We start from the raw sequence: 25,509 nt of genomic DNA, 5'->3' as shown, positions 1-25,509 counted from the left end.
GCCCAAAGCGTGTGCTAAACTCCATCTGAGGCTAAATACCGGCACGAGACCCATAGCCAACAAGTACCGTAAGGGATCCCAGAATGTCCAACCCAGCTTCTTTGGGGTACATGTGGGGAAACTGAGGCAGAGAATGGCAGGGCCTCCACCTTGGGCCCCAGAGACAGGAGTGGGCAGAGCAGCAGGGGGTGCCCTCTGACCACATGCCCTGTCACCACCGCCCCATGTCCGGACCCCAACACTCCAGTCCAGCCAGGCCTAGCCCCCTCACCGGACTCCAGCGCCAAGCCCTTGGGCCCCAGGGCCTCGGTGGCCAGTCAGTCCATCCATGCGGCCCAAGCCGGGGCAGCAGGGCCTCTGAGCCCTGCCGAGCCCCGGGCTTCCGCCTTGCTGTGGCAGGCGGATGGGTAGAAGGCTCCGGAAGCCAGCAGCCAGGGTTTGCGCAAGAGCTTACATCAGCCGCCAGCTCTTCCTGCCCCAGGCTGCACGGAAGCCTAGCGGCCCAGGCCGGCCCCTGCCCGGGCTTGTGAAACCCGCCCAGCAGCACCCAGGCCCGGATGCCAGCCAACGGCTCCTGCCAGCCACAGGGCTCAACGGCACCCAAAGCCCCTCCTCCCGGGCTGGGCGGGGCAGCTGGGAACCCCCAGCATCCCCAGCAAGTCAGTGCCGTTCCCAGGGCCTCAGGTGGCAACTCTGTAAAATGGACACACGATCCCTCCTCAGCTAGGGCAATAAGGCCAGCACTCGCCCACCGCCCGCCCCCACCTCTCTCTCCGGAACAAACAAACTTCTCCCTGGTCACATCCCAGTGCCTGCCCACTTTCCTGCCTGGCCCCTCAGGCACCAGCTCCCAGGCCTCCTAGAACCCTCCTCCTTCACTCCCACCTCGGGCCTCCCTGGGCCCCAGAAAAGCCCCCAACAACCACATGACCCAAGCAGGCCCCAAGTGACACTGTGACCACCCACGGCCCCTCAGAAACAGATCTGCCAGCCTCCTTGTGTATTTCATGCCTCTGTCTTCCCGAGAGTTCCCTCCCTGAAAGCAGGGACTAGCTGCCTTGCTTCCTGCCACATCACAGTGGCTGACCTGCCACCCAGGACATACTTCTATTTGGGATTATCCGATCGCTAAGTGTTGTTTCTTTTTTTAGAGACAGGGTCTCACTCTGTTCACCCAGGCTGCAGTGCAGTGGCTCAATCACAGCTCACTGCAGCCTCCAACTCCTGAGCTCAATCAATCCTCTAGCCTCAGCCTCCTGGGTAGCAGGGACCACAGGCACACATCATCAGGCCCAACTAATTTTTGTTTTTTTTTTTTTTTTTTTTGAGATGGAGTTTCACTCTTGTTGCCCAGGGTGGAGTGCAATGGCACGATCTCGGGTCACCACAACCTCCGCCTCCCAGGTTCAAGCGGTTCTCCTGCCTCAGCCTCCCAAGTACCTGGGATTACAGGCATGCACCACCACGCCCGGCTAATTTTGTATTTTTAGTAGAGATAGGGTTTCTCCATGTTGGTCAGGCTGGTCTTGAACTCCCAACCTCAGGTGATTCAACCGCCTCATCCTCCCAAAGTGCTGGGATTATAGGCATGAGCCACTGTGCCTGGCCACCCACCTAATTTTTTTCTTTTTATTTTTTTTCAGAGATAGGGTCTTGCTATGTTGCCCAGGCTGGTCTCAAACTCCAGGCCTCAAGCAATCCTCCTGCCTTGGCCTCCCAAAGTGCTGGGATTACAGGAGCGAGCCACCATGCCCAGCCTCTTTTTTTTAAAGACAGGGTCTCTGTTCACCCACACTGTACTACAGTGGCTCAATCATGGCTCACTACAGCCTCCAACTCCTGAGCTCAATCAATCCTCTAGCCTCAGCCTCCTGGGTAGCAGGGCCCACAGGCACACACCACCACGCCCAACTAATTTTTTTTTCTTTTTTGCAGAGATGGGATCTTGCTGTGTTGCCCAGGCCGATCTCAAACTCCTGGCCTCAAGCAATCCTCCTGCCTTGGCCTCACAAAGTGCTGGGATTACAGGTGTGAGCCACCGCGCCCGGCCATAAATGAGATTTCCAGTGTTCCCAGGGCCAAAGCAAAGAAATTCACATTAGGACGAGGAGAGGGTCAAGGCATCCCGCAACCCACAAGAGAGGCTCTAAAATAAACCCTGAGGAAGCACAGGCCGTCCTGCCTTGTCTCCTTGTATCTCTACACTGCACCCCAACCCCCCACAGTGCCCCCCCGCCCCACCCACTGCTCACACCCACACCCAAGGACCGAGCAGTTGCCATCCCCCCGTTTCACCAAGAAGGGTCCAGGCCGCAGGGTGTTAGGGCTCACTCAGAGTTAGGCCCAGAGCTCACTGGCCTCTCCAAAGACTTGGTTGGAATCCCTCATGCCAACCTGCGGTATGGGGGTCTCCCTGCCTCCCACCCTAGGCTGAGCTCAAGACCTAGCTCTCCAAATCAAGTAACTGGCTGCCGCCTGCTCACCCCGGTAATTATCTCACCCGACACCTTAGAAGCTAAGACCAGTGACTGTCAAAACCTAAAACACAAAGCTGGGCACAGTGGTTCACACCTGTGAACCATAAAAAATAACAATAATCATAGACCAGACACAGTGGCTCAGGTCTGCCATCCCAGCACTTTGGGAGGCCGAGGTGGGTGGATCACTTGAGGCCAGGAGTTCAGCCTGGCAGACGTGGTAAAACCCTGTCTCTACTAATAATACAAAAATTAGCTGGGCGTGGTGGCACGCACCTGTAATCCCAGCTACTTGGGAGGCTGAGGCAAGGGAATTGCTTGAACCCAGGAGGCGGAAGCTGCAGTGAGCCGAGATCGCGCCACTGAACTCCAGCCTGGGCGACAGTGCGACGCTGTGTCTCAAAAAAAAAAAAAAAAAAAAAAAAAAAAATCTAAAACACACAGCCGGGCACGATGGCTCACACCTATAATCCCAGCACTTTGGGAGGCCAAGGCGGGCGGAACACTTGAGGTCAGGTGTTCGAGACCAGCCTGGCCAATACGGTGAAACCTCCCCCCCATCTCTATTATAAATACAAAAATTAGCTGGACGTGGTAGCAGGCGCCTGTAGGCCCAGCTACCTGGGGAGCTGAGGTGGTGCGATCATGACTCACTGCAGCCTCAACCTCCCAGGCGCAAGCAATCGCCCCACATTTGCCTCCTGAGTAGCTGGGACTACAGGCATGCACCACCATGTACAACTACTTTTTATTTTTTTTCATAGACTCAAGATCTCAGTATGTTGCCCAGTCTGGGGTCTAGAACTCCTGGACTGAAGCGATCCTCCCACCTTGGCCTTCCAAAGTGCTGGGATGACAGACCTGAGCCACTGTGTCTGGTCTATGATTATTGTTATTCTTTATGGTTATAAACCCTGGAGCTCAGAGAAGCTAAGCACCTACTACGACGTCAGAGTCCGTGACTGCTTCTAGCGAAATGCCATTTGTCCTTGCTTAAAATAAAAATTCAGGGCTGGGAGTGGTGGCTCATGCCTGTAATCACAGCACTTTGGGAGGCAGAGGCGGGCAGATCACCTGAGGTCAGGGGTTCTAGACCAGCCTGACCAACATGGTGAAACCCCATCTCTACTTAAAATACAAAAATTAGCCAGGCATGGTGGCGTGTCCCTATAGTCCCAGCTATTCAGGAGGCTGAGGTAGGAGAATCGCTTGAACCTGGGAGGTGGAGGGTGCAGTGAGCCGAGATCACGCCACTGCACTCCAGCCTGGGCGACAGAGTGAGACTCCATCTCAAATAAATAAATATTCAATTTTGAAACCACAGATAGATGGTGATTACACAGGATGAGTACACCAAATACCACTGAACAGTGCACGTTTCAAATGGTTAATTGTATACTATGTGAATTTCACCTCCATAAAAAAAAAATGCAAGTTCTAGCCCAGTGTGGCGGCTCACACCTTTAATCTCAGCACCACCTGAGGCCAAGGTGGGCAGATCACTTGAGCCCAGGAGTTCAAGACCAGCCTGGGCTGATAGAGACTCTTATCTCTACAAAAAATATATATATATATACACAAAAAAATTAACCGGATGTGGTGGTGCACGCCTGTAACCCAGCTACTCTGGAAGCTGAGGTGGGAGGATCGCTTGAACACAGAAGGCTGAGGCTGCAGTGAGCTGAGATTGCGTGCAGCCTGGGAGACAGAGCAAGACCCTGTCTCAAAAAATATATATATATTAAAAATTAAACTAAGGCCAGGTGCGGTGGCTCACGCCTGTAATCCCAACACTTTGGGAGGCCAAGTGATCCATCCACCATGCCTGGCCCAGCAATGCAATCTTCCCTTTGCAACAGTAGAGTTGCTGGGGACCCTTCCAGAAACTGTATGGTGGGCACCTGAAGTCCTCCCTGGTTCGAGTCAGGGCGGGAGGCTGCATGTGATCATGGTGACGATGACATCAGTTTCTTGCACAGCAAAGAACCAGAAGGCTTTGTCACTGTCAATGGGCTGGTCCAGAGTAGCTCCAGTCACCTCTGCACCTCGCCCTGAATCAGGTCCTCCCTCCAGATACAGGGAAGACCCTGCACATTCCCACCTGTCTATACCCTAACTCCCTCACTCCCTGCTCTTATAGCTCAGCCTTCCCTAACTGCCTTTTTAACGTTGCAACTTACCCCACCACGCCCTTTCCTGAAATGTTTTTCTCCAATGCCTATCACCTGTTATCACAGGTGTTAGTTCCTTATCGTCTCTGCCCACTTAAGACAGCAAGTTTTTCTTTGAAAGGGTGTCTGCTGCCTGTTGAAAGGAAAGCACCCAGACAGTAAACAATTGGGCGTTGCTCTGTACCAATAAAACTTTCTTTATAAAAACAGGACGTGGGCCACATTTGGCCAGATTGCTCACCCCAGCATTACTAGGAGTGCTACAAGTTATTTTCTATTCCCAGTCCTATGCCGCACATAGGAAGTACTCAAGTCGTATTTATGGTAGGAGCTGGGCACTGTGGCTCATGTCTATAATCTCAACACTTTGGAAGGCCAAAGTGGGAGGATAACCAGGAGTTTAAGAGCAGCCTGGGAAACAGAGCAAGACCCCATCCCAAAAAAACTTATTTTAGGATGGGTGTAGTGGCTCATGCCTGTAATTCCAGCACTTTGGGAGGCCAAGGCAGACAGATCACTTGAGGTCAGGAGTTTGAGACCAGCCTGGGCAACACAGTGAGACTCCATCTCTACAAAAATTAAAAACAATTAGCCATGCATGGCGGTGTGGGCCTGTAATCCCAGCTACTCAGGAGGCTGAGGTGGGAGGATGGCTTGAGCCCGGGAGGCGGAGGGCGCAGTAAGCCGAGATCGCGCCAATACACTCCAGCCTGTGACAGAGCAAGACCCCGTCTCAAAAGGACAAACAACAAAAAAAAAAAATCAGAAAATAATATTTATGCCACCAGGCGTGGTGGCTCACGCCTGTAATCCCAGCACTTTGGGAGGCCGAAGCAGACAGATCACCTGGCGGTCGGGAGTTTCAGACCAGCCTGGCCAACATGGTGAAACCCCGTCTCTACTAAAAATATAAAAACTAGCCGGGCGTGGTGGTGGACGCCTGTAATCCCAGCTACTCGGGAGGCTAAGGCAGGAGAATTGCCTGAACCCAGGAGACAGAAGTTGCAGTGAGCCAACACAGTGCAACTGCACTCCAGCCCTGGCAACAGACTGAGACTCTGTCTCAAAAAAAAAAAAAAAAAAACACACACACAAAAAAAGAAAAGAAAATAGTATTTATGGTGTGGAATGGGGCAAGGTCCTGATTAGCTAGAGGAAGAGAGCCCAGGCCTTCCCTGCAGGCTTCTCTGGGACCTGCTTCTCTACCCTGTGCTCCCCACTCCTGTCAACTGGGAGAGGGACTAGTGTCCCTTCTACAGATAAGGAGACTGAGGCTCTGACTCCCAAACCTACACTTCTCCACTCAGCCGCACCCAGACAGAGCAGAAGCATTCATCAGGCATAGGCTGCACATTTTCAATCCCAAACAGCCCTTCATAATCAAACACATAACATTTAATCTTCACTTTTTTTTTGAGACGGAGTTTCGCCCTTGTTGCCCAGGCTGGAGTCCAATGGCGTGATCTCGGCTCATCGCAACCTCCACCTCCTGGGTTCAAGCAATTCTCCTGCCTCAGCCTCCCGAGTAGCTGGGATTACAGGCATGTACCACCAGGCCCAGCTAAATTTGTATTTTTAGTAGAGACGGGGGTTTCTCCACGTTGTCAGGCTGGTCTCGAACTCCTGACCTCAGATGATCCGCCCGCCTTGGCCTCCCTAACCACCTCGCCTGGTTTATCTTCATTTTTGGAAACATCTTGACCTCTCACAACAATTGCATCCCAGACTGCGTGGTGTGGTGGCTCACACCTATTAATCCTAGGACTTTGGGAGGCCGAAGCAGGAGGATCGTTTGAGGCCAGGAGTTCAAGACCAGCCTGGGCAACCTAGCAAGACCCCCCGCCCCCCATCTATACAAAAAAAATTTAAAAATTAGCCAGGCTTAGTGGTGCACACCTGTAGTCCCAGCTACTCAGGAGGTTGAAGGCGGGAGGATCATTTGAGCCCAGGAATTAGAAGTATTGAGCTAAGACTGTGCCACTGCACTCGAGCCTGGGCAAGAGTGAGACCCTGGCTGTTTTTAAAAAAAAAAAAAAAAAAAAAAGGCCGGGCGCGGTGGCTCAAGCCTGTAATCCCAGCACTTTGGGAGGCTGAGACGGGCGGATCACGAGGTCAGGAGATCGAGACCATCCTGGCTAACATGGTGAAACCCCGTCTCTACTAAAAAATACAAAAAACTAGCCGGGGGAGGTGGCGGGGCGCCTGTAGTCCCAGCTACTCGGGAGGCTGAGGCAGGAGAATGGCGTGAACCCGGGAAGCGGAGCTTGCAGTGAGCTGAGATCCGGCCACTACACTCCAGCCCAGGCGACAGAGCGAGACTCCGTCTCAAAAAAAAAAAAAAAAAAAAAAACTGCATCCCTTAAGATGTCAACAGATGATGAGAGCATCTTCATAGACTTAAATCAAACCAGAATTGTCACCCAGAAAGACATTATTCTGGCCCCAAGCACTGAAAGGTGACGTAGGTGTTTCCAAGATAGCAGCTAAAAATCCTGCAAGGACCCTCTGGATAGAATGACCTTCAAACTGCCACGGATCCCAAGATCCAGAGAATTCTGTAATATCTAAGCCAAAGAATGGGTTATCACTATGGCTGTATAAAGATTCTGAGAATGCTGTAAGAATCCCAGGTAGGGCCGGGTGCAGTGGCCCATGCCTATAATCCCAGCACTTTGGGAGGCCAAGGTGGTTGGATCACGAGGTCAAGAGTTCAAGACCAGCCTGGCCAATGTGGTAAAACCCCATCTCTATTAAGAATACAAAAATTAGCTGGGTGTGGTGGCAGGCGCCTGTAATCCCAGCTACTTAGGAGGCTGAGGCAGAATTGCTTAAACCTGGGAGGTGGAGGTTGCAGTGAGCTGAGGTTGTGCCACTGCACTCCAACCTGGGTGACAGAGCAAGACTCTGGCTTGAGGGGAAAAAAAAAAAAAAATCCCAGGCAATTTGAAAAGAGAACCTGTAAATGGCCAAACTCCATCGAAATTTCAACACCATTAGCATTACAAAGAAGTATTAAAACAGTGATGTCATTTCCATTCCATCAAATCAGCAAATTTTTGCTTCTAGTTGTGGAGGGCGCTGGGTGGTTATAGCTGCCCGGGAAGGATGACAACTGAGCCAATTCATCTCCAGCTTTTCGAAAACAAATCCGCAAGGCTTACCGAGGACTGCAGGCGCCCAGATCCACTTCTGGGGATCCCTCCTAAGGAAACAGGCAGACCTATCTACTGGGATGCTCCTGCAACCAAAATGATCTGCAGATTCCATGTAATCCCCATAAAAACCCCAGCAGCGCATGCACACTTGTGTGTAAAATGAAAAGGTGTCTCTAAAAAGTATACAGAAACGGCAGGGCACGGCGGCTCAGGCCAGTAATCCTAGCACTTTGGGAGGCCGAGGCAGGCACATTGAGCTCAGGAGTTCACGATCAGCCTGGACAACACGGTAAAACTCCGTCTCTACTAAAATACAAAACAAACAAAAAAAAATTAGCTAGGTGTGGCGACGTGCGCCTGTAGTCCCAGCTATTTGGGAGGCTGAAGCAGGAGAATTGCTTGAACCTGGAAGGTGGAGGTTGCACTCAGCCAAGATTGTGCCACTGCACTCCAGCCTGGGCGACAGAGTGAGACTTTGTCTCAAAAAAAAAAGTATACAGAAATGAGGCCGGGCACAGTGGCTCACACCCATAATCCCAGCACTTTGGGAAGATGAGGCAGGAGGATCACTTGAGCTCAGGAGTTCAAGACCAGACTGGACAACATGGCAAAACCCCGTCTCTACTAAAAATACAAAAGTTAGCCAGGGCCAGGCACTGCGGCTCACATATGTAATCCCAATACTTTGGGAGGCTGAGGTGGGTGGATCACTTGAGGTTAGGAGTTTGAAACCAGCCTGGCCAACATGGTAAAACGCTGTCTCTACTAAAAATACAAAAATTAGCCAAGTGTGGTGGTGCATGCCTGTAATCCCAGCTACTCAGGAGGCTGAGGCAGGAGAATCCCTTGAACCTGGGAGATGGAGGTTGCAGTGAGCTAAGATTGGGCCACTGCACTCCAGCCTAGGCAAAGAGCAAGACTCTGTCTCAAAAATAAAAATAAAAAGTATACAGAAATCAGGCCAGGCACAGTGGCTCATGCCCGTAAACTCAACATTTTGAGAAGCCAAGGCAGGAGGATCATCTGAGCTTAGGAGTTTGAGACCAGTCTCGGCAACATCATGAGACCCTGTTTCTATTTTAAAAAATAGAAAAGTATGCAGACGCTGAAATCCAGAACTCGAACATATATTTGTATACCTATGTTCACCACAGCATCACTATTCACAATAGTCAAGGGTAGAAAGAACCCACGTGTCCATCCATGAATCGATAAACAAAATGGGGTCCATCCAGTCAGTGGAATATTATTCAGCCCTAAAAAGGAAGGACAATCCAATACATTCTACAACATGGATGTACTTTGAGGACATGAAGCTGAGTGAAATAAGCCAGACATAAACAACAAATACTAGGGCCAGGCGCGGTGGCTCACGCCTGTAATCCCAGCACTTTGGGAGGCCGAGGCAGGCAAATCACTTGAAGTCAGGAGTTGGAGACCAGCCTGACCAACATGGTGAAATCCCATCTACAAAAAATACAAAAAATAGCCCGTCGTGGTGGCGGGCACCTGTAATCCCAGCTACTCGGAAGGCTGAGGTGAGAGGATCGCTTGAACCCAAGAGGCGGAGGTTGCAGTGAGCTGAGATCGCGCCACTGCACTCCAGCCTGGGTAATAAAGCGAGACTCTGTCTCAAAAAAAAATTTTTTTTTAATTTTTCAAAAAACAAATACTGTGTGTCATTCCACTTTTGAGGTACCTACAGTACTCACATCCGTAGACACAGAAAGTAGAGGCTGGGCACGGTGGCCCACGCCTGTAATCCCTGCACTTTGGGAGGCAGAAGCAGGCGGATCGCCTGAAGTCAGGAGTTCAAGACCAGCCTGGCCAACAGGGTGAAACCCCGTCTCTACTAAAACTACAAAAATTAGCTGGGTGTGGTGGCAGGTGCATGTAATTGAAGCCACTCAGGAGGCTGAGGCAGGAGAGTTACTTGAACCCAGGAGGCGGAGGTTGTAGTGAGCTGAGATTGTACCACTGCACTCCAGCCTGGACGACAGAGCGAAACTCTGTCTCCGGGGAAAAAAAAAGAAAAAAGAAAAACAAACCAAGAAGCAAAAAAAAAAAAAAAAAAAAGACAAATTCCTATCAACACCCTCACCTCCCTACCAGCCCCCAGTGTTCCTGCAGGGAGCTAGGGCCTCGAACCCCACACCTCCCACTGTGGGACCTGGGGTGGGCATCTCATACTCTGAGCCTAAAATGGCAAGGTTCTGTGTCCCGGCCTCGCAGGGACGTCTGCGGCATCCCCCCTCCCCTCAGGTGACAGAGCTCGAGACTGGGGTGGTGGGAGAGGGGCTCACCCTGCATGTCCTTGGCACTGCGGCTGGGCCATCGGACCTGTGGCCACCGCCGCCATCCTGGAGCTCCCATCCGCACAGAAAAGAGGCAAGTGAGAGTCCGAGGCTGCAGTCTCCTCCAAGCTATGCTGGGACCAGAACCAGGACCAAGACTGCAGTAGCCACCAGCCCAGATCAACCTGCTTCGACCCTGCCCCACCAGGAGGGCCTGGGGGATGGCCCCAGGGAGAAGGGAGGCCCACCCCAGCCTCCTCACCCCATCCTGCCCCTCCCAGCCTCCTCACCCCATCCTGCCCCTCCTACACCTCCAGCCACCACTCCAGCGGAAAGCCATCGCCGACCTCCCCACCAGGTGAGCAGAGTTCCAAAAAATATCCATCAAGCTGGGCTCCCAGTTACTCCCCACCTGGGACCACAGCACGAGCCGGCAATTCTGGCTTAATCCCAGTCCCTCCCCAATCCTCAAATATGAGCAGGGACTTTGTCTTGCTCCAATCAGGTACCCAGCCCACAAAATAAGTGCTCGAATTTAAATAAAGGGAATCCCAAAGGCGGCCAAGGAGAGGTCAAGGCCTCAGGCCAGCCAATGATATGCAAATACGTCCAGCTCAGCCTTGCCCCTAGGGCTCCAGACTTCGTCAATTCTCAAGCAATCACAAAGGATTTCCCCAGTGATTGGTTTCCCCCCTACGGAGACTCCACCTCCCAGGGTGGAAAAAGAGGTAGGGGTGGAGGGCCTTCTAGGAACTGCTCCGGCCAAAGCCAGAAGACATCAGATGCCTCTTAGGAGAGACAGAAGAACCAAGTCTCCCAGACAAAGTAGCAAGAGGAGGAGTGTGAGCCTACAAGAGACTGCACGGTGTTTGATCTTTACAAATCCTTTCCCAAACACCAGAACCTCACAAAAATGACAGTAATACAGTTTCAAAAGGAATGAAAGTGGCTGGGCGCAGCAGGGGCAGATCATGAGGTTAGGAGATCGAGACCATTCTGGCCAACATGGTGAAACGCCGTCTCTGCTAAAATAAAAAAAATTAGCTAGGCGTGGTGTGCGTGCCTAACCCAGGAGGCGGAGGCTGCAGTGCACTGAGATCGGCACCACTGCACTCCAGCCTGGCGACAGAACAAGACTTCTGTCTTAACAAAAAAAAAAAAAAAAAGGAACGAAAGCGAGACAGGAGAGAAGTGGAAAGGAAAAAGGAAACATCCCCCTGGCCAGGCGCATAGCTCACGCCTGTAATCCCAGCACTTTGGGAGCCCATGGCGGGTGGATCACCTGAGGTCAGGAGTTCGAGACCAGCCTGGCCAACAGGATGAAACCCCGTCTCTACTAAAAATATAAAAATTAGCTGGGTGTGGTGGCGCATTTCTGTAGTCCCAGCTACTCAGGAGGCTGAGGCAGGAGAATTGCTTGAACCCAGGAGGCGGAGGTTGCGGTGAGCCGAGATCACGCCACTGCACTCCAGCCTGAGTGACAGAGTGAGAGTCTGTCTCAATAAAAAAAAAAACCATTTGGAAGCAAGAAAGCAGAGAGGGCGGGGCGCGGTGGCTCAAACCTGTAATCCCAGCATTTTGGGAGGCCGAGACGGGCGGACCACAAGGTCAGGAGATCGAGACCATCCTGGCTAACGCGGTGAAACCCCGTCTCTACTAAAAAATACAGAAAAACTAGCCGGGTGTGGTGGCAGGCGCCTGTAGTCCCAGCTACTCGGGAGGCTGAGGCAGGAGAATGGTGTGAACCCGAAAGGCGGAGCTTGCAGTGAGCTGAGATCCGGCCACTGCACTCCAGCCTAGACGACAGAGCGAGACTCCGTCTCAAGAAAAAAAAAAAAGAAAGCAGAGAGACAGAAGATGTGCAGCTTGGCACGGTGGTGAGTGGGGAAATGAAACACTTAAGCTTGGAGCAATCAGGAAACCAGCAATTCTGGAGACTGAACCCAGAGACCCTAGTGCCTGTAAAGCCAGGGTTCACAGAATAGCTGACAAGAGAGTTGGTTTCACCACAGAAGCACTGATCCCTCTGTTTACTAGGGAAAGATGGAACATTGAGGGTATGCAGCCTCAGGACTAGGGTGTGGACCAAAGGAAAAACAGGAATCGGAGTGCGAATCGTCAACCTTAACATGCACACTCAGCTCTTGGGACAGGAACAGCCTGGCTTCAACGTCAACAGGCAAGAAAACGGTGAATTCTTGCCTGTGAGATTTACAAGGTCAACAAAGAAAGATCTTTCTACAGAGGACATTCAAGAAGTTCCTCAATGGCCAACAAGTCCCACCCTTACATCTGAATCCCATCTGCTTTTTCTTAAACAAGAGGCACCTGAGAATGATCATTGACAGATGCCCGCGGGAGGTCTCCAAGGTGAAAGAGAAAAGAGAAAAAAGACTCAGAAAACAAAGACAATGCATGAAAGAGGAAAACGGGCCAGGCGGCCAGGCGCGGTGGCTCAAGCCTGTAATCCCAGCACTTTGGGAGGCCAAGGTGGGTGGATCACAAGGTCAGGAGATCGAGACCATCCTGGCTAACACGGTGAAACCCCATCTCTGTTAAAAAATACAAAAAAAAAAAAATTAGCCAGGCGTGGTGGCGGGCGCCTGTAGTCCCAGCTACTTGGGAGGGTGAGGCAGGAGAATGGCACGAACCTGGGAGGCAGAGCTTGCAGTAAGCCGAGATCTCGCCACTGCACTCCAGCCTGGGTGACAGAGCGAGACTCTGTCTCAAAAAAAATAAATTAATTAATTAAAAAATAAATAAATAATTCAATAATCAGACCAGGTGTAGTGGCTCACGCCTGTAATCCCAGCACTTTGGGAGGCTGAAGTGGGCGGATCAGTTGTGGCCAGGAGTTTGAGACCAGCCTGGCCAATATGGCAAAACCCCATCTCTACTAAAAATACAAAAATTAGCCAACCACGGTGGCACGCGCCTGAAATCCCAGGTACTTGGGAGACTGAGGAACAAGAATCACTTGAACCCAAGAGGCGGAGGTTGCAATGAGCCGAGATGATGCCACTGCACTCCAGTCTGGACAAGAGAGCAAGACTCTGTCTCAAAAAAAAAAGAACAAAAAGAAAATTCAATGATTAGCCTAGGAGACCCAGGATACCTAACTAATAGGAATACTAGAGAGAAGAGCAAAAATACTGGGAAGGAAATTTAAAAATAAAACTAATACAAAAAAATTTCAGTCTGAAAGACTTGAGTTTCCAGTTTGCTACGGTCTATACGGCACCCAAGACAGTAAATGCAAAAAGACCCTGTAACAAAACACATCAACATGAAATTTCAGAACAGTGATGAAGAATAACAATAACTGCAGCCAGGCGCAGTGGCTCATGCCTGGAGTCTCAGCACTCTGGGAGACCGAGGTGGGTGAATCACCTGAGGCCAGAAGTTCAAAACCAGCCTGGCCAACATGGTAAAACCCCATCTTCACTAAAAATACAAAAGTTAGTCAGGTGTAATGATATAAGACTATAATCCCAGCTACTTGGGAGGCTGAGACATGAGAATCGCTTGAACCCAGGAGGCGGAGGTTGCAGTGAGCTGAGAACTCACCACTGCAATCCAGTCTGGACAACAGAGTGTGACTCCATCTCAAAAAATAATAATAATAAAAAAAGAAGAAGAGAAGGGAAAAGAAAGAAGGCTGGGCATGGTGGCTCACACCTGTAATTCCAGCACTTTGGGAGGCCGAGGCAGGTGGATCACTTGAGGTCAGGAGTTTGAGACCAGCCTGGTCAACGTGGTGAAACCCCATCTCCGTTAAAAAAAAATACAGAATTAGCTGGACGTGGGGTGGTACATGCCTGTAATCCCAGCTACTTGCTACTTGGGAGGCTGAGGCAGGAGAATCGCTTGAACCCCGGAGGCAAAGGTTGCAATGAGCTGAGATCGTGCTGCTGCACTCCAGCTTGGGCTACAGAGTGAGACTCCATCTCAAAAAAAAAAAAAAGAAAGAAAAGGAAAGAAAGGGGGTGGCGGGAGGTTCATACACAAAGATCAGGACTCAAAATGGCATCATATTCCTGAAAAGTAACAGTGCAATATGGAAGGTGATGTTGCAATTCTTTCAGAATCCTAGAGGGAAGGCCGGATGCAGTGACTCACACCTGTAATCCCAGCTACTCAGGAGGCTGAGGCAGGAGAATCGCTTGACCCCGGGAGGCGGAGTTTGCAGTGAACCGAGATCACACCATTGTGCTCCAGCCTGGGTGACAGAGCAAGACTTCATTAAAAAAGAAAAAAAAAATTCCTAGAGGGAAAGGGAAAGTATTTCCCAAATAGCACTCAAGTGTGAAGGTAGAACAAAAGCATTTTTCAGGCATACTAGGCCCCAAAAACGTTGCCTTCCTCGTACCCTTTCACAGAAAGTCACCGCAGGATGTGCTCTACAGAAAGGAGGCAGTAAAACAGGAAACGGGAAGGCAAGGGAATCAGACACACAGGAGAGAGGTAAAGGGAGTTTGAAGAACAATGGCTCTACAGCACACCCAAGAACCGGGCCAACCAGACTACAGAAGGAAGATGGAAAATTCCAGGAAGGAAATCTCCAAGAAAACAAAGCAGCTCATCCAATAGATATGACAAATGAAAAAAATGTATCAAGGGGCCAGAAGGCTGGCTAGGTGAGGTAACTCACACCTATAATCTCAGCACTTAGGATAGTCCAGGCAAGAGGATTATTTGAGCTCAGGAGTTCAAGACCAACCTGGGCAACATGGCGAGAGACCCCACCTCTACAAAAAATGTAACAGTTAGCCAGGTGTGGTGGAATGCACCTGCAGTCCTAGCTACTCAGGAGGCATTGAAATGGGAGGCTCATTTGAGCCCAGGAGGTTGAGGCTGCAGTGAGTCACGAGAATGCCATGGCACTCCAGCCTGGGCAACAGAGCGAGACCCAGTCTCTTAAAAAAAAGAGAGAGAGAAACTGGAAGCCAAATATTCTAAGGAATTCCAAATGAAAAAAAAAAAAAAGACTAACTCCAGAAAATAAAGAAATGAATTTTCAGCCAGGCATGGTGGCTCATATCTATAATCTCAGCGTTTTGGGAGCCCAAGGTGGGTGGACCATCTGAGGCCACAAGTTTGAGACCAACCTGGCCAACATGGTTAAACCCCATCTCTACTAAAAATACAAAATTTAGCCGGGAGTGGTGGCAGGCACCTGTAATCTCGGCTACTCGGGAAACTGAGGCAGGAGAATCGCTTGAACACGGGAGGTGGAGGTTGCAGTGGGCTGAGATTGCACCATTGTACTCCAGTCTGGCAGACGGAGCGAGACACTGTCCCAAAAAAAATAAAATAAAAACATAAAAAATAAAAACAAACCTCACAACCACCAAATGAATTCATTCACTCTAATGAACCCATTTTATAGATGAAAAAATTGAGGTTTAGAAAGTCATCACATGCTCTTTAACTGGGGGAACAACACCCACACCTCAGCTTGGAGGTCATCCTTCCTCTTGATGGAGCAATGTTCTATCTGGCGATTACAAGGAGCTTCCCGGGACCCCCCAAAAGGCTCAGCAATGTGTCAAATGGTTGGTGAGGATGTGGGAAGTCAAGGTTTCCCCCCAGGCTGAGGGTCCACCACTTTCCTTATCGCCTGAAGAAACCTCACTGCAATGCTGAGTACACTGGTGGCCTGGGAGAAGTGACAAGGAACTTGAGTGGCTCCCACCTAGTGGCCTAGACTTCCTCCCAAGGCACATGCCAGGCCTCTGCGGGCAGCAGATGTGGTAAGGACCCTGGCCCTGACTGACCACTGACCAGGGCTCCCAGCAGGCCCTGGGGAGGCCCGATACCTGTGCTGAGAACAGCTCCAGCCTGTCCCCTAAAAAGCTGGGCTGGGATGCCTGAAAAGCCGGTGCAAGGGTCTGGTTGGAGGACAAGGCTACAGTACATGACAGGATGGGAGGAGTCGGGCCAGACCACAGACTGGTTCATGACGGGGAGCCAAGAGCAGCCCCCGCCAGCCACATCCAAAACAAGAGTACCCAATCCCCAGGCTCTCCTCAAATCTGCCCCTCCCCATCCCTCCACAAGCAGCTGGGACCCAAACCATTGAGTTCCCCTTCCTCCTTCCCTCCTCTCCCCATCCCTCTTACTTGCCCAACCTCCAAAGGAACAGAACCCTGGCCACCTCCAGCCTCCCTCCCTGGTCACCAACACCTCCTAATTCTCCTGCTTCTCTCCTCGTCTACCAGACTGTCTCTGGCTAGCAACCCAGCCTCATTTCTTTTGTTTTGAGACAGGGTCTCACTCTGTTGCTCAGGCTGGAGTGCATTGGTCCAATCACAACTCACTGCAGCCTCGGTCTCTGGGGCTCAAGCAATCCTCCCGTCTCAGACTCCCAAGTAGCTGGGACTTACAGGCATTTGCCACCATGCCTGACTAATTTTTTAAACATTTTGCAAAGACAAGGTCTTGCTATGTTGCCCAGACTTCTTTCCTACTCCTGGCCTCAAGCAATCCAGCCGCCTAGGCCTCCCAAAGTGGTGGGATTACAGCCATGAGCCACCATGCCCAGCCCCTAGTGTTGTTTTTAAATGCTTATTTTGAAATCATTTCCAATTCAGAAAAGTTTGAAATAGTACAACGAGGCCGGGCACGGTGGCTCAAGCCTGTAATCCCAGCACTTTGGGAGGCTGAGACGGGCAGATCACAAGGTCAGGAGATCGAGACCATCCTGGCTAACACGGTGAAACCCCGTCTCTACTAAAAAACACACACAAAAAAACTAGCCAGGCGAGGTGGCGGGCGCCTGTAGTCCCAGCTACTCGGCAGGCTGAGGCAGTAGAATAGCGTAAACTCGGGAGGCGGAGCTTGCAGTGAGCTGAGATCCGGCCACTGCACCCCAGCCTGGGCAACAGAGTGAGACTCTGTCTCAAAAAAAAAAAAAAAAGAAAAAGAAATAGTACAATGAATTGCCCTATGACCTTCACCAGATCCAACAACTGGCTGCTCTCTCACTGTCTTATTTTTTCATTTTCTTTGAGATGGAGTCTCACCAGGCTAGAGTGCAGTGGAGCGATCTCGGCTCACTGCAACCTCCTGGGTTCAAGCAATACTCCTGCCTCAGCCTCCCAAGTAGCTGTGATTACAGGTGCCCTCCACCACACCCAGCTAATTTTTGTATTTTTAGTAGAGATGGGGTTTCGCCACTTTGGGCAGGCTGGTCTTGAACTCCTGACCTCAGGTGATCCACCCACTTCAGCCTCCCAAAGTGCTGAGATTACAGGCACGAACCCTGCGCCCCACCTCGCTGTCTTTTTTGATGTTAATACTTGATGTACCATTGTCTCCCATATATATTTTTTTTCTTTTCCTGAACCATTCCAAGGATAAGTTATAGACTCTATGTCCCTTGCCTGTAAATATTTCAGTATTCTTATTTCCTAAGAACAAGGACATTCTCTTACACAACCACACACAGTTATCCACTTCATAAAACTTAACAGTGATCTGATACTATCTGCTAATCTACAGTCCATATTCCAGTTTTCTCAATTGTCCCAATGATGTTCTTTGGAGCAATATCTTCCCTGATCCCAAGATCCAATCGAGAGCCACACATTGCGTTTAGCAGTAGCACCACTGCCATTTTTTTAAGAGTCCAGACCAGTTCTGTGAAATGTCCCTCAATTTCAATTACTCCTTCCACTTAAACCCTCCACTGCCTCCTCATTCCTCAGTTTAAAATTCCAAGACCTCATGACTGGCCTTCAGGGACCTGAAGGATCCCACCTCCCCCACATTCCCTCCCACCTGCTACAGCCATTCTGCCAGCTCAGATATGCCGGGTTCTGCCTTTTGTGTTCTGTCCACCTTCACCACACTTTTCTGCCCTTTGCATGCAGGAAAAAAGGTCACCCCTCCAGATCAGGTGGGTGGGGGTGGGCTGCACTAATACAGCCCCTCACCTCTCGGACCAGACCAGACCTTTACCATTTTGTTTTCTGCATGGTCTGTGTTCCTTTTTTATTAATTTTTATTTATTTATTTATTTATTTTTTGAGATGGAATCTCTGTCTCCCAGACTGGAGTATAGTGGTGTGATCTTGGCTCCCTGCAACCTTCGCCTCCCGGGTTCAAGCGATTATCCTGCTTCAGCCTCCCCGAGTTGCTGGGATTACAGGCACCCGCCACCACGCCCAGCCAATTTTTTTGGTATTTTCAGTAGAGACGGGGTTTCGCCATGTTCGTCAGTCTGGTCTCAAACTCCTGACCTCAGGTGATCAGCCTGCCTCAGCCTCCCAAAGTGCTGGGATCACAGGAGTGAGCCACTGCGCCCGGCCTGCATAAGACTCCACAGTGTAGCGTTACATTTTTAAACATCAGATTACAAAACAATATGAGAATCCTTTCTCCAGTTGGTTGTCCAGGGAAAATTGGCAACTTTCACTGTTGGGAAACTTTCACTTAAAAATAAGTCGAAGTTAAGCTGGGCGTGGTGGCTCACTCACGCCTGTAATCCCAGCACTTTGGGAGGCCTGGGCGGGTGGATCACCTGAGGTCAGGAGTTTGAGACCAGCCTGGCCCACATGGCAAAACCCCATCTCTACCAAAAATACAAAAAAAATTGGCTGGGCGTGGTGGCGGGTGCCTGTAATCCCAGCTACTTGGGGAGGCTGAAGCAGAAGAATCACTTGAACCCAGGAGGCGGAGGTTGTGGTAAGCCTAGATCGCGCCACTGCACTCCAGCCTGGGCAACAGAGCGAGACTCCCTCTCAGAAAAAAAAAATCATTTGCTTAACCAAGCACAGTGGCATTGGACTATAGTCCCCGCTACTCGGGAGGCTGAGGCAGGAGGATCTCTAGAGCCCAGGAGTTTGAGACCAGCTGGATAACATAGGGAAACCCTGTCTCTACAGAAAATTTTAAAATTAGGCCAGGCACCGTGGCTCATGCCTGTCATCCCAGCACTTTGGGAGGCCAAGGCAGGCAGATCACTTGAGGCCAGGAGTTTGAGACCAGCCTGGCCAACAGTGAAACCCTGTCTCTACTGAAAATAAAAAGATTAGCTGGGTGTCGCAGCACACACCTGTAATCCCAGCTACTCAGGAGGCTGAGGAGGGAGAATCACTTGAACCCAGGAGGGCAGAGGTTGCAATGAACCAAGACTGCACCACTGCACTCCAGCCTGGCGCTGGACTTTAGTACCAGCTACTCGGGAGGCTGAGGCAGGAGAATCTCTTGAGCCCAGGAGTTCGAGACCAGCCGGACAACACAGCAAGACCCTGTCGCTACAGAAAATTTTAAAATTAGCCAGGCATGGTGGTACATACCCGTAGTCCTAGCTACTCAAGAGTTCAACGCAGGAGGAGCCCAGGAGTTTGAGGCTGCAATGAGTTATAATTGTAGCACTGCACTCCATCCTGGGTGACAGAGTAAAACCCTGTCTCTAAAAATAAAAAAATAAAAAATTAATTTTAAAAGTAACAAAATCAGCTGGGTGCAGTGGTGCACCCCTGAAATCCCAGCACTTTGGGAGGCCAAGGCAGGGAGGCCAGGAGTTTGAGGCTGCCATGAGCTATAACTGCACCACTGCACTCCAGCCTGGGTGACAGAGTAAAACCCTGTCTCTTACTAAAATAAAAAAAAATTTTTAAGTAACAAAATCAGCTGGGTGCAGTGGTACACACCTGAAATCCCAGCACTTTGGGAGGCCAAGGCAGGAGGATTACTTGAGCTCAGGAGTTCAACACTAACGTGGGCAACAAAGCAAAACCCTACCTCTACTAAAAAATACAAAAAGTTAGCAGGGCGTGGTAGCACATGCCTGTAGCTCTAGCTACTCAGGAGGCTGAGGTAGGAGGATGGACTGAGCCTGGGAGATGGAGGTTGCAGTGAGCTGAGATCACGCTATTGCATTCCAGCCTGGGTAACAGACAAAGACCTTATCTCAAAAAAAAAAAAAAAAAAAAAAAATTTCCTTCTGGTATTTGTGTGTTCACTCCAACTCCCCTGAATAACGTGAGCTCCAATGAGGGCAGAGACTTCTGTCTGTTGGGTTCACTGCCGCATTCCTGGGACCCGAGCGGTGCCTGGCACGCAGGAAGCACTTGGAAAGTATTTGCTGAGTAAATGAGCAAGTGAGAAAAGAAGGAAAGCACCGGTGTTGGGAGCTGAAGAACCAAGAGAGAGAGCCTCCTCCCCACCAAGTGGCCCTTCCAGATTCCAGAACTCTCCCAGGGCCTCCCTTGTCGCCTCTAACCAGAGAAGGAAGCCCCTTGCAAATCGTCCTTATCTCTCCATCACTCTGCCAGTGGTCTTCACTGATGAATCTTTCCAAATCAATCCCAGTAGGCTGACACACTGGATTCCAGAGATGGATCTGATCAGACCCTGGAGAAGGTCCATGGCCCCCTGTTGACGGCTGGCCAGGCCAGAGTGCAGGGCCTCCCCACCCAGATCCCTGAGTCCCGCCCTCTATTCATGGACCCTCCCAGGGCCAGCCTAGGGTGTGGGGGCAGGGAGAATAAACATCCAAGTACAAAATCCTACTAATAACTCTTTAATTGCAGCCTGTGAGGACAACTGAGTCCAGGCCTCCCAAGCCCAGAGCACAGAGCCAAGCCCCAGGTGCTTGTCAGTTACATGCCCATCTCCCAGATCCGGCTATGACTATTTTGTTCACAATGTAGCAAGGCTCAAGGTAATAAGAAACTTAAAAAACCACCCTTTCCTGATCCCAAACCCCATTCATTCTTAAAATCACCTCCTCTTCTGCAGAGGAAGAGGCCAAACCCCTCCATCTTGACCCATAAGGCAGAAACCAGCTCTTCCAGAGGACCCACCCCAGCAGATGGCTGTCAATGCTAGCTTGGATGGGATTCCTCCCAGGGGATCTTTCTCCGAGGGCCCCTCCAGCTCTGAGCTCTCTCCAGGGAACCTCCCTCGGCCTAGGAGGGGCTTTACAAGCCCTGGCAGCGCTCATCCACTTCCCCAGAGCCCAACGGTAATGTGCCTCTCCCTAGCTGTGTGACCCCAAGCAAGTGGCTCAACCACTCAGGACTTCCCGGTACAAAAATAAACAAATAAAGATGGGACTGATAAAGCTGGCAAGACCTAAGGTGCCGACAGTCAAGGAAGAGAGGGAGGTGCGTCAGAAGGGAAAATTTAGCACCTGCACCCCACAAAGAAAACCCGGGAGGGGGAGGGTGTGCTGGGCTGAGGAATGTGTAATCCGGCCCAGCCCCAAGCAGAGAGTGAATGGGAGCTGCTCCCACCTCGTGGCTAATGGGATTAGCACGGGCTTGGCTCTGGGCGTTGGCCTGGGGTCCGAGGTCTCCGTGCGGCCACTCGAAGTTGGGGAGGGGGGCAGCCAGAAGCAGCACCGGCCCCCACCTTTCCCTCCCGGGTGAGCACGGGGTTCAGGGGGCGGCAGCAGTCCTCCTGCTGTTTCCTCCCGGACCTCAGCCTCGGCGTGTAGAAGTCAGGCAGCTCCCAGTGAGCACAGAAGGTGCGCAGAGGCAGAGCTCCGAGACTACCTCCCGCTGGGCTTCCGAGGCTTGGCCTTCCCTCCACCTCAGCCTCACCATCCAGCAAATGGGCACTAGGCCGTCTGACTGCTGCGTCAGATTAGGCGCGGCCCTGGCACGGTGCACTCATGCATGAGTAGTAGCTGTTTTCACCGCTTCGCATTAGGGCACTTTGCCTTGCCAGGCCGGAGCCAGATCGCAGGCGGGGAGTGCGCGACGCCCCTTCCCAGCCTCGAAAAAGCCAAGCGCAGGCCCAGCCAGTCAGAGAGACACGGGCACCGATTCCCAGGCTTGGGGGGGCCCCCCCTGCCACCACTCCGGGCTGGACCAAATGACCCAAAAAGCACATGCACACACACATCACGGTGGACTTGTGGGGAGCGCAGAAGGGGGACAGTTCAGATAGCCTCTGTACCCCAGGGCTGCCCCCCAATTTCTTACTCGGGGGTCCCCCGCGCCCCTCCCTCGCCACAACACACCACTCGGGAACAACCCCTTGCCCGGGTCGCAGACCCTGGGCGGAATGCGCCCCCAGCTCCGGAGGGGCACAAGCAGGTCCGAGGGCCAAGACCCGGTTCTAGCACCCCGGCCAGTGGGGATCTCCGAGCTCCCGGCCCCCGGGCGCCCGCCCCTCCCCCGCCCGGCGCCTCACAAAGGCCCTTTGTCCCGCCGAGCCCCCGGGACTCCAGTTCCTGAAAAGTTCCAGGACAAAAATCAAAGAGAGGGGCAAAATCAGCGAGCTCCGCCGAGCGGGCGGGGCAAGGCCGAGGCAGCAGCTCTGGGCCGGGGGTGTCTCCTGCAAGACCCCAAGGAAGAGGGGAGCATCGGGGGCTACTCTGGAAATCGCAAAAATCCGAAACTGCAATTCGAAGAGAAGGTGGATTTTTTTTTTTTTAAGTCGAGACTTGGGACGCCAAGCGCAAAAGCCAGGGCAGCCCAGGGAGGAGGAACCCGGTGTCCTGGGGCGGCGGCCGGGCTGGTCTGGAGGTCCCTGAGCTCCTTCCCGCCTCGCTGGCTGCAGCGGCCGCGGACTGACCGGAGCGATAATCTCCCGCCCCGGCGAAGCGCCTGCCCGGACACCGTCCCCACCGTGCCTGGGCAGCCCCTCTTGGGAAATGGCGGAGGCCACGGGACCTTCTCGGCCACCTCCTCCCGCAGCAGGGTTTTCCCCTCCGCCGCCTGGGCCCTGCCCCGACCCGCTCTCTTCTTTCCCTCTAGGTTCCGGACGGTGGTGGCCCCATTTCGGCGTCCCTGCCGCACCTCCGCACTCTTTAGCGCCGGAGAACACGGGGTCCCCGATGGCCCGGGTCGCCGCCCTCCTAACGGGGTGCTGGTTCCCAAGGCCGCCGTTCTCCCCGGGAAGAAAGGGGCATCCCGCCCGCCCCGAGGCCAGGGTCCCAGGGCTGGGGTCACCGTACTCCCGCATCCCCCGGCGCTCGGTAACTGCCAGGGACCCGGCTCGGCGCGGGTGGTGGAGCTGGGAAGAGAACCCAGGAGGGCCCACGGGCGCCAAAAGGAGCGTTTGCCAAGAAAAAGAATCAAGCTCGGGGAGCGGGTGTCTCGCGGGGTGCGGGGGCCGGTTTGTTCTTTTCTCGCCCAGATTTTTAAAACGCCAGCCCAGGCTTGTGCCGCCGGGGCCCCCGGGGATTGGAATCGCCCCCAGTGGCTCGGGCTACGGCACCCGCTTTCGGCTCACTAGGGCCGGACACGGTGAGGAAAAGGCAACCGAGCTGCGCGCCCTTTTCTACTGCCGGGGCCGCCGGACTGGCCTCGGCTCCGGGGCCAGGAGTTTCCCCGCCCTGGGGGCTGAGTCCGCCCGCACCATCGTGGCCGGCTGAAGGAGAGTCGCCGAGCCCCGGCCACGAGTGCACAGGAGGACCCCGCCGAGTGGATCTCCCGGGGAAGACAGGAAGGGACGGGCAGGGCGTGGGGCACTTACCCGGGTGCGGATGGAGATTCAGGCCAGCCATGTACTTCCCAGGCGGCAGCGGGCCGGGCAAGCCCGAGGCGGGCAAGCGTCCGGCAGTGGCCGCGCCCACGCGGTGGCTGTCCATGGCCAAGCCGGACAGCAGCGGCGGCGGGGGACCGTGCACGGACCGCTGGGGCCCGAAGTCTCGGCCATCCATTCTCCGCGGGAGTGCCGCGGCCAGCCCCCCACCCGGCCCGCAGGCCTAGCTCAGTGGGACCTAAAAGTCCGGCCTCGGCGTAGTCCCAGAGTCCTCGGGCGGCGGGGGCTCCGCGGCGTGCATGGCGGCGGCCAGCGGGGCTTGCGCTCGGCGGCGGGCCCGCGGCCCGGGGCGCACAGGCGGCCGGCGGTGGGGCCCCTCCGGGCGGCCAGGCGGAGCTGCGCGAGGCGGCGCACACGGCGTCTTGGCGGGGAGGAGACGGGCCGCGGAAGAAATATAAAGGGGGAAAGGAAAAAGGGGAAAAAAATAAAGTAATAAGTTTCAGAAAGTCGCCTCGCCCTTCAGAATCGGGGGGTGCCGACCAAGTGGCCAGAAATGAAATCGGGAGTAGCCCCTTTTCAGTGAAAAGTAAAATCCATACTCCTTCCGCCGGCGGCTTCAGGCTCCCGGGACCTGGCTCGGAAAAGTGACCGGCGGCGGTGGCGCGCTGCGCCCCAGCCCAGACTCTGCCTCGGCGGCTGCCGGGTCCTCCCGAAACCGGGCAGGGCTCCTCGGCTGCGCCCGGACAGCGTAAATACAAACCTCTTAAGTGTATTTTATTCCTGGGCGTCAAATGCTCCAGGGTTTAAAACCGTGAAGCCTTGCCACAAGAGGTCCGAAGTGTCTCCCAAAACACTCTGGCACTATCTGATCCGCAAAGTTTAATATTTAACCTTTTGGAGACCTCGCCTCCCTTTTCCGAGTTTGGTTTTTCCTGAGCTCGCCTTGAACCGCCGACGGAATGGTGTTTTTCTGGGGGTGGGAGGAGGGAGGGTCCAAAGCGGGTTTATTATTTTTAAAGAGGCTCGTGGTCCCCCCCCTTTCTCCCCCCGGGGGCACTATGAGTCCCAGAGCTCGAGTCCGAGGACCCGAGACGTGGCATTCTCGCCTAAGGACTGGAAAGAATCCTACAAAACAAGCTTTGGTTTCATTTTCCAACGCCCTGGCCTGAGATCCTGCAGCCCGAGGACGTGGCCTGGCGTGGGGGATTTGGGGGATGTCAAGAGGAGAAGGAAAGGGATCAAGGGTCTCGCTTCTACTCCTAGCTTCCCCCACACACACCCACCCCCCAAAATAACCTACAAAGAAAACCTTTGCAGCGCGGGCCGGCCAAGAGGCGCCTCCCCCACCGTTGGGTAAATCCCCCTGTAGTTCCAGTTTAAAGCTGTTTGTTTAAAAGATTTGTCGTTTGCGGATTCTCTTGGGGATCGGAGGGGGTCTTGGAGCCCACCCTTCCCTCGATCTGTCTGTCTGCAGCAGCTCACATTCCTGATTCTGGGAGGCCTGGGCGCTCCTAGAGCCGCCGATCACGCCAAAGCCACCGGCTCCCGGGTGCCCGCCCGGCGCCCCGCACTCCGCGCCCAGCCCCCCGAGCAGGAGACCCCCTCGGCTGCAAAACCTCTGGCCAAACCCGCCGGCCTTCCTCTCCAGCCTCCCTCCCCAACTTTGCTAAGGGTGCCTATTTTAACTCGGTTTTGGTTACAAACACCCCCTCCCTCCCTCCCTCGCTCTCTCCCATCAGGCTCTGGTTACCAGATCCGCGTTTACTTTGGAAAAATCTAAGATCGCCACATCCGAGGATACGTATCTTAAGGAGGCGATGAGCTTCCCGTGATTTTTTTTTTTTTTTTTTTTTTTTGGTAAGAGATTCTTTGGGTAGCTTTTTAAAAGCCAGCGCCTCGTAGTATGCCCAGGCGCCCCAGTTCGGGGAAGTCGGGGTGAAGCCCCCAGGAACACCCTCGCACTGGC

General features: G+C 53.0%; 1 protein-coding gene across 7 annotated transcripts in view; it reads right to left on the bottom strand.

Annotated features, from left to right (window-relative positions):
- The window catches only part of TNRC18 (trinucleotide repeat containing 18), a 123,837-nt gene that overhangs the window by 95,813 nt on the left and 2,515 nt on the right, over nucleotides 1-25,509 (bottom strand). For 4 of the 7 annotated variants that reach the window (XM_037995199.2, XM_037995200.2, XM_008018781.3 and 1 more), the window contains exon 2: nucleotides 23,535-23,964. The exons of 2 other annotated variants lie outside the window; for them this stretch is intronic. In XM_037995199.2, the coding sequence (XP_037851127.2) occupies nucleotides 23,535-23,721 (187 nt within the window). In that variant the 5' untranslated portion in view covers nucleotides 23,722-23,964. Of the gene's footprint in view, nucleotides 1-271; nucleotides 441-23,534; nucleotides 23,965-25,509 lie in introns of those variants that run through there. One more of the 7 variants, XM_008018783.3, reaches the window with a different exon arrangement.

Source organism: Chlorocebus sabaeus, chromosome 28 (assembly GCF_047675955.1).
Source record: "Chlorocebus sabaeus isolate Y175 chromosome 28, mChlSab1.0.hap1, whole genome shotgun sequence".
Classification (NCBI taxonomy): domain Eukaryota; kingdom Metazoa; phylum Chordata; class Mammalia; order Primates; family Cercopithecidae; genus Chlorocebus; species Chlorocebus sabaeus.
This window is presented reverse-complemented; position numbering and strand designations above follow the sequence as displayed.